General features: G+C 36.1%; 1 protein-coding gene across 1 annotated transcript; it reads left to right on the top strand.

The window, feature by feature from the left end:
- Positions 1 to 401: 401 nt before the first annotated feature.
- On the top strand, positions 402 to 13,459 carry LOC135139675 (NF-kappa-B inhibitor cactus). Its single transcript, XM_064069993.1, has 4 exons — positions 402 to 612; positions 6,423 to 6,735; positions 9,616 to 9,971; positions 12,651 to 13,459. The coding sequence occupies exons 1-4, from the start codon at positions 561 to 563 to the stop codon at positions 13,037 to 13,039; spliced, it is 1,110 nt and encodes a 369-aa protein (XP_063926063.1). The 5' UTR covers positions 402 to 560; the 3' UTR covers positions 13,040 to 13,459.

Raw genomic sequence — 13,459 nt, 5'->3', positions numbered from 1 at the left:
ATATGCAATAGTACATATATACTTCTATAATATTGTTGATATCTAAAGTAAGTAAGTAATTAAAAGATATCTTTCTAGTGTCACGTAGTTTTTCGTGGTTTTTCCAACTCTACCGATAATAATAATTTAAAACCCGTGAAATAATATTAACACTGGAATGTCATATATTTCCTCAATTTTTTGTTGTGATAAGGAAAACCGTACAACTAGGTATTTTTTCAATAACACCAAATTCCCAGGCCATACAAATACAAATTTTGTCAATGCCGTGACCCAGATCGTCTCTTCACTTCCATGCCGAACGTGCGTTCAACAATACCGACCAAAACAACAATAAACCAAATATTACATAGAATTTTATGCGATGATTGGTTAAAAGGCGATCGGGATTCCCGGTTTAAAACTCACTGCGTTTGTCCAGCCCTCACTTCCACCGCTACACATCTCATCATTCCGATCCAACCTTCCAGTGGGAAAGAGTCAAATGCGAAGATTTTCGGGAAATGTACTAAGGGTTGATAGTGTATTGTGTCTATCTGTGATTGCATTGCTTTTTCCAAATGTCGCGTGTGGATCTGTGCAGATCGGTGCTCAAACAACAACATCTGAAAGGTAAACACTTAATTTTGTTTTACTTTCATTTATTCCAACGAACATGTCATTTAGTTCGAATTAAGAACATGTATCCTGTCTCTTCATGATCACATTCTGTTGCTCATTTCGTGGTACAAATCCCAAACCACAGGATTCGATGTTAACAAGAAACCGCGCGGTTTCGCCTTTTTAGATCGTCCACTATTAGGAAAATACGGGTGGTTTGGGATTACGTATCTTGTGGATTGTATTTGTAGGTATTTCTTTGAACTTTACACCGACAAATGTTGGGTAAATTTATTTTCTAAGCAAATATTAAGCGATGCTTTGAACTAACCTTGTGATTAATAATTCTCGTAAAAAACCTATTTTCAATGAACGGGTCAAATTATGCCTTCCAGTGATTGTGCTCATTGAAATTTCCTTTAGTACGTAAACTTACCTGAATGGGCACATATGTAGAACGAATATTAAGCGATAAAAGTATAATTGTAAGAATTTAGATTTGCAGAAATTTATAGAAAAACAAATCGTTGTTAAGGGCGGTACTTTTGCTACTATTAATAGGATTATCATTAAACTATTTTGCATAAAAATGTTCAAAATAATTTTCCAAAAGTGTTAAAATAATGTTGCGCGTTCGATTGCCATAATTAGGTTTATGACGGAATTCACCGGTCTTTTATTTCTTTTACAAACTAACCGAAATGCATGGACATCATTTGATTTTGTTGCAAAACCACTATATTGATATAAAAATTTGTAAGTTCAAAAGACAAGGTGATAAAACATTACATTTTATTCTGACGATTTTATATTAATACTGTATGTATTAGTGGTCACAAATATTATATTAATTTATCGTTGTAGTGGTTTCTATACAATCGAAGAATTTTTGAATTCTTATATATGTATCTGTTTACTTGTCCATGTAAAAATCATACCCTATTTGACGGTCACCCAAATCATAGGGAAATAATTTCTGCACAACGTAAGAAATATAAGAACTTAATAAGAATAAATCATACAGGGTACAGTATTTCTAAAGATATTTGGAAACGGAGTTAATCACTTTATGAGTCACGTTAGTCCCTGGTCAACTTTCATTATCCCTGCTATTAAGCTTAATCCCCATAAAAGTACCCGAGTATAATCCGGCGCGCATGCAATGAAGTGCAGCATTCTGACATGGCGCGGGATTTCGAAACATTTTTTATGGTAGGGCGCTGAGAGTGCAATAAAAGTATTTAGCTGTGTTTCCAAATATCTTTAGAAACACTTTATATCCCAATGTTGCAAAATTACGCATTTAATGTAGAATATAGTAACAATTCTTCCAGTCCGTATAAACTTCCCCTATTTAAAAAACATTTAAAAAAGTACATACAATTTCATTGAGTAATAATCAATAGATGTCGGAGTAAATATTCCACTCTCCCCTACGTTTTCTAGTAACGGTGATCATTCTCCTTGCATTGAAGTTTCCAATGAAAGGCAAAAGTTGCTGAATGAGAACCTTTATTGGGACGGGAAGTCCGAAGTCGTCGATCGATTTTTTCCTTAAGTGTGTCAAAACTTAGGAAAAACCTGTATTCATCGCCTTGTTCAAATAACAATGCTTACGCTATCTAATACCTGCATATTTGAAGTATGATAATGGGCACACATAAATTCGTCGATAAAAGACAATGATAAAATATTGCCGTAGTAATTTCCCAGGCGTTATCGCAACATGTGTGTACGCTTTTTTTTTAGTAGAAATTTACCTTTGGATTTTTGACGTAATTTTCTTATCTTTATTATGTGGAACTGCATGGAGGTGTCATCGAAGAAACTTGTTGGCGCCACTTGTATGAATGACACAAACAAGATATGATCACATTTTCATCATATTATTTGTTTTATTATTTATTCTTAATAGAACCCACTTTATTTGGAGTAATTATACATAGATACTATCTTATTTTCTAGAAGATTAATAAAGTTATAATAAATAATATATATAAATATCAAACAATAATAAAAAAATTAAATTTCATTGCATTAGTCGAACCATTCCAAAATTCTAAAAGTAAATTCTCAATAATTAATGACGTAACATGCAAATTAACGAGATCAAAGAAAACTCCAGCAAAACTTTGTGGGATGGTTCAAAGCCGAAAATCAAAGAGCAAAGGTCCATAACAATCCGCAAAAAGGTAAAGCTATACTATCACATCTTTATCACAGATTGTGCAGTTTTTGATTACTTGACAACAGTGATGTTCTGATGCAATAACATGGTAAATAAATTAAGTATTAAATAAATATTCTAGGTTTGCGCTGTTAAAATTTCTTTTATCAGTTGTAATATTGAAACTTCTTTACCACACATAAATTCATATCTGTAATTTATTAAAAAATAACAATATTTACAATAGCAATTTTCGCTGTAAGTTATACTCCCTTCAAATAATTCTTTTTCTTCTGCGTAAATTATGTCTTAATCAAAACTAACGTCAGAGAATCGGTCCAGTACGAACCATAGGTTATCGTTATCTTAAAAAAAAATAAGTGTATAAAAACCAGATATAATAAATTGTTAGCTTATTAATAAAATATTATTAACTAAATTATATGATATTTTTTTCATTCATTCAGCGAGGTTTTCCTCCACTTTAGTTAAAAATAGTTATGACAATTTAATGAATGAATTCTTGTATGCCTACTGAACATGGAATGCCCATTCTAGCAACTGATACCCTTTGGAATAAGCAACCCCTAATTCCCAGAGTTGGTAAAAAAATATTACAATTTATACTTTGAGTGGCAAAAAATCCGGGCACTCTGAAATATTTACACTGCTTCTGTTACTTTCTTAAATTAAATTTAATTCTCTATTTACTTATCTCCTCCTTAGCTATTTTTTACATCCTGTATCAACAGTGAATGTTTTTTTAATAAAATAACAACCACTAGTTGAATTAAGAATTTTTGAAGTGGTTTTGCGAAATATTTCAGGGTGGCCGCTTTTATATGTTTTTTACTTACCGAGCGTAAGCTAAGGAAGTATAGTAATTTTATAACGAGCGTTCAAATAAAAACGACGTCAAGATGGCTTTGTAAATGGGAATTTAGGGCTTAGTGAATGATTAGTTCACATTTCCGAAGCCAACTTGACGTCGTTTTTATTTAAGCGCTCGTTATTTTGCGTTATTTCAACAGTGTGAAAAAACAAGTATAACAATATGCAATATACATTGCTGACAAATATAAAGGTGTCCGATAAAATAATACGATCGAACCCTTCTCGAAATACAGAATACCGAAAATAGAATATATCGCTAAACGCCTCATCACCAAATTTAGTCTTATGTAAATTTCCACCGGTTTTACTCCCCTCTGCTACAAGAAATTTTACCATAAATAGACATTATTCCATACAAGCATTAACACTGTGGACTGTCATTTTCTTACCAACCAAAGAACGACATGAAACATGTTTCTCACGCCTCTCTGGGAAAAAACCACTCCCAACCACAAAAAATTCATAAAAAAATAACACCCAGTTTAAATCGACCACCTTAGTCAGTGTGTTGAAAATTAATTTTTAAAGAATAAAAGGTAAATACTTTCCTTTAAAAACAGGGGTGCGTTAATTGAACTGTGAATTTAAATGTATGTATCAATTTGGATATTTTTTAACACTTCTGCAAAGCCAAACCTGTAATATACCCAGACAGCAATAAAAACACGATCAAAGACGGCCAAGGATTTTCGGAGATTTGTCTTTGATTGATGCATTTTCAAGTCAAGCTTTTAAACTGACGATAATCTGACAAGAGAAAAATCCTATCAAAGACAAATCTTCAAAGATTTATGGCTATCTATGATTATGTTTGTTATTAAAACTTAGTGCGGATTCATAAACTATAAGTGGAGGACAATGTTATTTTATAAAATTTAAATAATAATCGGTGGGGATGATCAGACAAATTTTGATTAAGTACCGTTTAACCCCAGTGACCAAATGAACTCGATTACAATACTTCCTTAGCTTACGCTCGGGAAGTAAAAGGTGAATTAAACTTCGTATGGAACAATTCACACGGGTTTGTTGTTTGATAAAAAGACAGACCTATACGCGGAGACGCATTTCTTATCCACCAAATCGTTTAATATCGGAACAATTGTAATAAACTTGCATAAAAAAATATAATTAAATTATTACACCAACTTTAGTACTTAAAAGTACTAAAAACGTTTCCAAGTTATAACCAAATTTTTATTATTATTTTCGCACAACGAACGAAACAATATTTCAGTATTACATAAACAGTCGTATCGTTAAAAATCAAACGTCACTATCATCACTATTATCGTCATCCAAGTTAATAATATAATTAATTCCGGTACTAGTAGATCCCTTTTTCTTCTTTAACCACATGACGCACACAATTAGACCAACTAGCCGGTGTTATTTTGGAAACCTCTTCCTTGATAACATTTATTGTATTTGCAGTGAATTTCGGTGCAGTATTGCTTCGCCTTATGTGAGCTTTTAGTTCCGACCAAATTAGTTCAATCGGGTTAAAAACACAATGATATGGAGGTAGTGGTAATATCCTGTGCCCTTGTTCTTCAGCTAAGCAGTCAGTTTTGAATGTTTTATTATGGGTTTTTTAATTGTTGAGAATAAATAGACAGACGAAAAACAAACGGAGTAAAACAAGTGTTCACAGGATGAATGCCAAAATTATGCATGTGCCCAACTTCAGGTAATGCATTATTGTATTATTTCCGGTTGAGTTTCTGATCAGGGGCCCTTCCAAGAACTAAAGAAACCAATCTTATCGGTATTAAAATTTTTATTACGGTCCGTCTCGGGAAACCCTCTCCCAGCCATCTGGACTGCGGTAAGTTTACAAGGGTCTTTAGTTAAGCCCTCATAAAAATTATTGGAAGTCAACAGACGCCTGAGGTAGACTCCGCTCAAGAGTTTTGGTTAAAGTACGATATTTTACAATATTTTCCATTATCGTGACAATGAAATTGTTTATTGTTTATTGTCATACAACAGATGATTTTGGTTTTTAGTTAAAAAAGCATTTTCGTAAAATCCCAGTTTATAATAAAACTATAAAACCCATCGATGACATTTCTGGTAATTTGTGCACTTTGGCAAATTGGGGCGATTTCTGAATATGTAAAAACCAAGATTTTTATAATTAAGATGAAATTATAATGGGATTCAGAAAACACAAAACAGTCGTCATTCATGCGTACAATTTTCCTTTCTCGTGAATCCGTTTCCTTTCAAAACTCAGAGATAAAAGTAATCAAAAAGTCCAATGAGTTAAACCCCGAAATTCCTCGCAATAGAAAACCCGTAATGATTCGTACGTGAACGTCAGTATTCCATGACCCGATGAAAGTTTTTAATGATGATGATAATCCCAGCGTGTGCAAAAAAACCCGCCCAAATTAGGTGGGACAGAATTTGAAATACCGCCAACCTAGTACGCATGTCTGGGGAATCCCGAACCTCGCTGGCCGTCCACCGCACGCGATGAATGTTCACTTATTCAGTTGCCGAGAAACCGAGCAAGAAGATTAACGAATTAGCGACGAAAATAATCGAAAAAGCCCCGAATGCCCACCTGGGAGCATCCCTGAACACGCGTGTCACGTTGGTGTGCGTTTGCAAACAGCCCTATAAAGTGCAAAATACAGAATCGACGAAAAGAAAGTCAAAAGTAGTGCGTGCGTTGTAGCCATTTTGTGCAGTGCGTTCACTACTGGCGGAAAAATGTCCGGGAAACGGGATAAAAGCCTCCATTCGGTTCCAGATGCCAAACTAACAGACGAAGACAAGTTTTATGAATCCTCCACCGTCGACAGCGGGTTCATTTCCGGAGGAAACTTGACCCTTTCCGGCGAGATCAGGTCCGAAGAGGTGACTCCAGAGGAACCCGAGGAAAGTGGCTACATGCGTTTGGACAGCGGGGTTGACCTGTCCGAAAGCTTCTCCGGACTCAACATCAAGAGCCCGGACCTGAACGATCTCTCCAAGACCAAATTGGCTCCGGAACCACCTGTTGCCGAAGAGGAAACCGACGAACTCTGGAAGGAATACTTTCAGCAGGACGAGGATGGCGATACGTAAGTGTCCTTTTTTTTATGGGGTTACCAGTCAAGTTGCATGATGTGAAAACCAGACGACAATAAACAGCACGGGAAAACCGACTTTTTTCCAGATTCGGATTTCGTCATGATTTATTTGCGGCTTGTCGGTCACACTGGTTTTCGTATCTGCGGACCTTTGACCCTAAATTATTGTTGGCCGTTTTTCGTGGAAGAAATGATAGCGCGTTGTCAGAAAGAAACAGGAAAGTTGGCGCACATTGAGACTGACGTCACAAGGTCATGCTATAGTTTGTATTTTTTCCTCCATCTACAATTGTAAACACTTTCCATCGACCCACCGAATTACATAATTACGGTTAACTGCAACGGATGAGACGATGCTCGTAATTATGTAGCTTTCTTTAACGGAATAGCTTTCATTCGAAATTTCGACATTTTTGATAATACGATATGTAATAGTGTCGTGTAAAGAACAAAAAGGTTGGAAAAACCCTCTTTTTTATTTAAGTGGACTCGTAATTATTGTGATGTCATTCAGACTCAGACACATTATCAGAATTACCTAAAATTTTAGTAACTGCGTATATAGCAATTGTTCAAGCCAAAGGTTCGTCTGATAATTTCGAAATCGTCAAAACACCAATAAATTCGGGAAAACCCAGATGCCTAATCAAAACTTTGACAAACACTAGTTAAAAGTCGTAAAATTCCGCAGAATTTGCCGGTTTCTTTGTGAAATCAGGCAGCTCATGTTCGGAATTTCCAGACGAAATAAAAGGGTTTTACCTGACCAGAAACTCTACCATCTGCCGATAATTTTAATGCGTTGAACTATATACACTCAAAACACACATTTTAGACTTTGTGTAACGAGAACGTGGTACAGAATAAATATTGCTTTATGTTTGTTGCTAATATATCATACTGTCAAAGTGCATTTTTGATTGTAGATAAGGTGTAAAAGCAAAAAGATCTTAGTTTCAAGAGCAAATATCGAATAAGCGATTTTATGTGTATTGAATAAGTACCCATTGTCACTACCTGAAGATTGACGTCCACTTTTAACAAAGCAATTAACTCTTCGTTCCTTTTTACAGGAGGAACACACGTGTTCTCTATTATGACACGCTTATGCAAATACTCTTTCATCGTTCAGTTATTCCAAAATCACTTCTATGAAAGCTATATCTGGAGCTAGATAACGGCTATCAAGTCATTAGAATCAACCATAAGCTGGTTATATAATTAAGTCTGTTGAAGATAATCTTATTTCCCATAAAATTGGTACAAGCATTACGTGGTAAACCATTTAGTGTCACAGTGAAAATTACCAAATTGCATTTTTTAGAACATATTAATTATCAAAATTCTATGTTTACGGAAATGTTCACAATTCTATTGATGATTAAGAGGGTTCGTAAAGCACCGGGCTCGACAACAACAAAGAGCTTCGAGGGTTTGGCGCTACTTTTATCTGTTATGCTGTTTACAATTGGATTACTTAGAAAAAATACTTGGAATTCGTTTGTGGTGTAGATTATGGTTGGAAAACCACTCGCGTCTCGAGTTTGTTGATAATTCCTATCGTTGACAAATAAAATATCAACGACAGATCCTGTGACGGATTTCCCAAATTTGAAAGCTTCAAATTTAATCATGTTTAAAACCGTAAGAACTATGTTTTCCCAAGGCAACATGTTTGACGGATAGCTTTGCAAATTTAAACGATTAAACGAATAGTTCGAATGGTATTCGGGAGATTAATGCATAAAATAAAATCAGTAATTAAATTTTTATTTGACTGTCCAAATTTTAACTTTTAAAATGTCAAGGTTATATTGATTCACTGATTAAACGTAAGATTGTGTTTAATCATTGTAAAACGTTTGCTATTGGTCAAAATTCAAATGTTCATGCCTTTGGATTGGTGGTATACATTAATCGTTATTAAGGATCATCAGAAAACGTTAAAAATTTACATGTATCTTTTTACCAGTTTTTATCAAACTATTATCAATTGGAAAACAAACAGAAAGAATCAAAATTTCGTTATAGTAATTAATAGTACTATTTTTTGAAGCAAGGGTTTCGCCAGCCAAAAACTACAAATCTTTGTTATAATATGAAATTTTGTAGAATGTATAATTTTCTCAAAGCTTCATAGTACATTGTAAATATTAACTGTTATTAAAGTTTTGAATGTTAATAATACAAAATCGTAAGCCTTAAAGTTTATGAAAACATAATATAAATATCATTGTGTATTTTTTACAAAAATCGTTCACCTCATTGGGAGAACATGTATATAAGATGCACAGAGAGTTTTAAAATTACACGTAACAGTACCTAATATCTGTAGATTATAAAATAATGGATCCGTATGCACGGTTTATCATCGTATCATCACATGTATCCTTTAGACATGATGCGTCACATTGAAATTAGAGTGTAAGTTTTAAACTTAAATATTACGGATATATTCTAAATGATGAATTAAAACAAAAATCTTTGTTGTGGCGGAAATTCAATAATTGCTTCAGCGAACCAAAAATTCGTCATTCTTATTACTAGCATCGTGATGATTGAACAAAGAATTTACTGCGAAAACCACGATTAGATCAACATGGTACAAAGGATATCAGGATGACCCACCTTTGATCATCCATATCAAGGTCTCGTTCACTATTATGTTTGCTTACAAAATAGCAAAGAAATGTATCCGTTGACGTTGAAATCGCCTTTCTTTCATATGTAGAGGGGCATTGCCCACACGGTACGCTATCGTACTTACCTGAGTAATTGTAGTGGGGGACTCGGAAACTGTTAGCAAGACCATGGGATTTCCAACACAAACTTCGTTAATATTGTTAACCTCGAATAACATTTTTTTTCCAGGTACCTCCACTTAGCTATCGCCCAGGGTTTCGTCGAAGTCGTCCTGGCGTTAATTAGAAGGGCACCGCATCCTTTATTGTTGGACACGCCAAACGACAACGCACAAACACCTATCCATCTTGCCACTTCTATAGGCCATTGGAGGATAGTCAGATGGTTAGTGGTAGCTGGTGCCAAACCGTCACCAAGAAATATCAGAGGAGACTCTCCTCTGCATATCGCCGCAAGAAACGGCGACGTTCTATGTTGCAAAGCCCTAACGGAACCCGTCAAAGAACAGGAACGCTTGGCTTTAGGGTTGAGTTACCCCAAACAACCTTACCATGAAGTCAATCTCGACCAGTGGAATTACGAAGGTAAGTCGAAACGCATTGTATTGCCGGTCTGTGTTTATCACACAACCTGGGTTTTCCTATGATGTAAATTGTCATGTGGTCGCCGAGTTGAAGAATGGATTCAAAATTCTTGTAATCTAATAACGGAACTTGAATTACGTGCAGAGGACAGTCCTTTTTAAATTGTCGTGACCATGATCGTCGGTTGCGGCTCTAGAGTTTAACGAGGTGTCAAATACCTTCAAGGACGGACGCGAACGGACTTGAGTAGGTGAAGGAGAAATATTGGTTTGCCATATTGTTATTTCGAATTATTATTTTTTTATATCAATTGTCCAGAACCAAAAGGTTGCAGGATGTTGGCTTGGCCTGAATACGAAGTTAATATGTGGATTTAGCGGATAAATGTATGCGTAAACTTGACGTAAACACAGATCGGAACATCGTTTATCGGATGTGTCATTGAACGTAAAAGCATCTGCGCCGTAACCATTATTTCGCCAACCATACTGATCGGTTTTCCAAGAGCCATAAAGTAGAAAAAACCGTCCGCGACTTAACTCATGTTGCGGTGTACCAGCAATGAATGTGGGTAGGAAAAATCAATCGGGTCACTAGGGATTCCCGCGCGCGTAATTTACCATTGGAAAGTTTTTTAAATTGAACATACTATAACTTTCATTTTCTTCGGCTTTCGCGCGTTGACAAATTTCGGCAATTGTTCCACACTCGGTAGGTACATCGCAACAATGCAGCAATTTTTAATTCGCGTCTGTTGGGAATTTCCATTTTTGTACGGTCCGTGTGAATGCTGCTTAACCCCAATTAAAGGTGGATTTCCCTGGACATAGTTATGTCGTGAGTGTTTCGTTCATTCTGAAAGGCACTTCTATTAATAATTAACCATGGATTCTTGTGATGTCGGGGAAAACCAGACGCGTCTGGCACAAGCGGCATTGAATTCCGCATATTTTACCATGGTCCGAAAATACACTCATTTCTATTTCGAGCAAGAGACGACGGAATGCTTTTTTGGGACAACAGTAATATTCTGTTTTCTTCACATTTTTCACACAAACTTCCTGCTGGTTCATGCGGAACTGCCGAATTTTCGCCCGATTTAAATTGGCAACGGGTCACATGGGATCTAAATTTAACACAGTGCGTCTTTTTTGAGGGAGTCGCACCATTTTTGGGCCGCTGAATCATTGTGATTAAACAACTAGAGACCGAAATAGTAAAGCTTTTAGGTCTTGCTAGGGTTATTTCGATTTTCTGGCACGTAGGGATCGGGGCTGCTATCAATCGTAACGACGAATGAAAAATTCGATTTAATCAGTATGACTCGCATAAGGTTCGTGAAGTGCCTCTTGACATGACCTGACCTAACCTAGCAATTATGGCAAAAACCCTGGGGCCCCACTACAAAAATCGCGACGAAATCGAATTAGTTGAAGTAACGCTTTACCTTAAAAAGTCGATTGTAAATATTTAACGATCTCCTCCAAACCAGAATCTTCATTTTTTTGAATGCTGGAATTCCCAGCCAGCCGCCTGAAACATGTGAGACGAGATTCGCAGTTCCATCATGGTAAACTTGGGGGGAAGAAATTGCGACGGAATGAAAGTTGTGCATTTATGAGTTTCTACAGTCGTTGCGAAAAGTGCGTTTAGGAATTTCCCGCCAGTAAACCGATGTGCAATAGTCCCCAAAACAATGTGAGGCTAAAATTAAGCTGAAAAATCAGAGCGCGTGATTTGGTGGGCGATTTTGCACCCGGTTCGGTTTATTTTAGATCAGTACCTATCGTGGAAATTGCGGGGGTCAAATCGAATCGATGCCTACGTGACTGACGTTAGTGGATTCATTTTCTACAATTAATGACGGGGGTCAATTACGCTAATGTCCTGCGTGATATGTAATATTGGGGTCATCACTCCGCGTAAAAATGTAAAGGTTTCTTGGAATTTTTCACGGAAAAAACGTAAATCCAAAAGTAGAATGGATGGATATATGGGACGAATTGCTACTGCTTTATCATTTATTCATGTGAAATTTATTGTACCTTTTGATAAGATTTCGACGATTTTTTAATCAATAATCATCAAGTCCTATGCTCGTTCGTTCTTTATATCTACGGTGGCTGTAGAACTGTATACTAATTTGCTTCTGTTCTTATTTATATTTCTGTTAATTACATTCCTTACATTCTCAGCGCTTTTTTGTCTTATCTTCTGCAATATTCAATTCTTTAACTGAGTAAAATAATGCTATAAATTTCATTTCATCAACCAACCCCTTGACGAAATATTTCTTTTTATCTCATATAATCAACATTAATTGATAGAAAATTGAATCAAAAACGAGTTAATTCTTTGCCATGAAAACGATTTTAAATTCGCAAAAGATTGTTGACCATTCAGTAAATTAATTTGACTTGGTGTGCTAATATCAAAAGACAACATTTTTGTGCAGTATGTTTAAATTGTTTTGACCTTGATACACTCATAGATAAACTCGTGAATTCTACATGCTCTAAAGATGATAAGAACCCATTAGAGAGTTGTGTGATAAACTGCCCCATACAGTTTTCGACATTTTAATAATCACGAAGAAAATAAAATCGTACACGGCCCCATCAACTTGGCCACTTTGATGAAATATGCATGTAGAGTAAAACTCGTTATCTTTTGTTGCAGGTCAAACATGTGTGCATGTAGCGGCCATCGGGGGCCACATCGACGTACTGCGCCACCTCGTGTGGTACGGAGCCGACATTAACGCCCGAGAAGGTCGTCAGGGTTACACCGCCCTCCACTACTCGATAGAAAGGGGCGATGAACGTCTGGCGCATTTTTTACTCGGCGAATGCAAGAAACTGAACGCCGACGCCGTGACGTACGGCGGAAACAGCGCCCTCCAGCTGGGTTTTCCCGTGCCTTCGACGATTGCGGAGGCGCTGAGGTCCAGAGGCGTGCCGTCACCGTACAGCAGCGACGATGAGTTCAGCGATAGCGAAAGTGAATCCGAAGTAACGTACGACAACAGTGCGATGTTTGTCCACAACTTGATTGACGCAAGTGCGTAGAGAGAGAAATTGAGAATCGATGATGAGAAACACAACACGATCAGCCTCCGAGGTAGCGAGCGACGAAGAGAAAGAGAATAAGTTGCCAAATGTTTGATACTAACTGTGATCTATTATTACGTCATCACTGTGTAATAAACAAAACGTGGCAATTTTTGTTTCAGATGATTGTGTTTTTTTTTCCTGTACATCTTAGTAGCTACTATTTCTATACTACCTGTGAAAGAAAGCCCGAATATATTTTTTTAATTTATAATTTTGTATATAAAGCGAGCTGGGAGTTTCTTTCACAAGTAGAGGGAATTCTTACTATGTAATCGTGACGTTCTATCACGAAATTTATTATTAAGACTAAACGTATATGAAATTTTGTGTTCTCATATAAATTATTTAGTTAAAAATTACAATCTGTTATATTTA

Source organism: Zophobas morio, unplaced genomic scaffold (genome assembly GCF_036711695.1).
Source record: "Zophobas morio isolate AGI-343-1 ecotype UQ-CSIRO unplaced genomic scaffold, CSIRO_AGI_Zmor_V1 ptg000031l, whole genome shotgun sequence".
Lineage (NCBI taxonomy): Eukaryota > Metazoa > Arthropoda > Insecta > Coleoptera > Tenebrionidae > Zophobas > Zophobas morio.
Note: the sequence above shows the minus strand (reverse complement) of the source record. Positions and strands in the feature narration are given on the sequence as shown.

What these genes read in the sequence shown, in the direction of transcription:
- LOC135139675 (XM_064069993.1), top strand. Translation starts at nt 561, where the DNA reads ATGTCGCGTGTGGATCTGTGCAGATCGGTGCTCAAACAACAACATCTG. An exon ending in CAAACAACAACATCTGAAAG is followed by an intron (nt 613 to 6,422) that starts GTAAACACTTAA and finishes ATTCGGTTCCAG; the next exon opens with ATGCCAAACTAACAGACGAA. An exon ending in CGACCAGTGGAATTACGAAG is followed by an intron (nt 9,972 to 12,650) that starts GTAAGTCGAAAC and finishes CTTTTGTTGCAG; the next exon opens with GTCAAACATGTGTGCATGTA.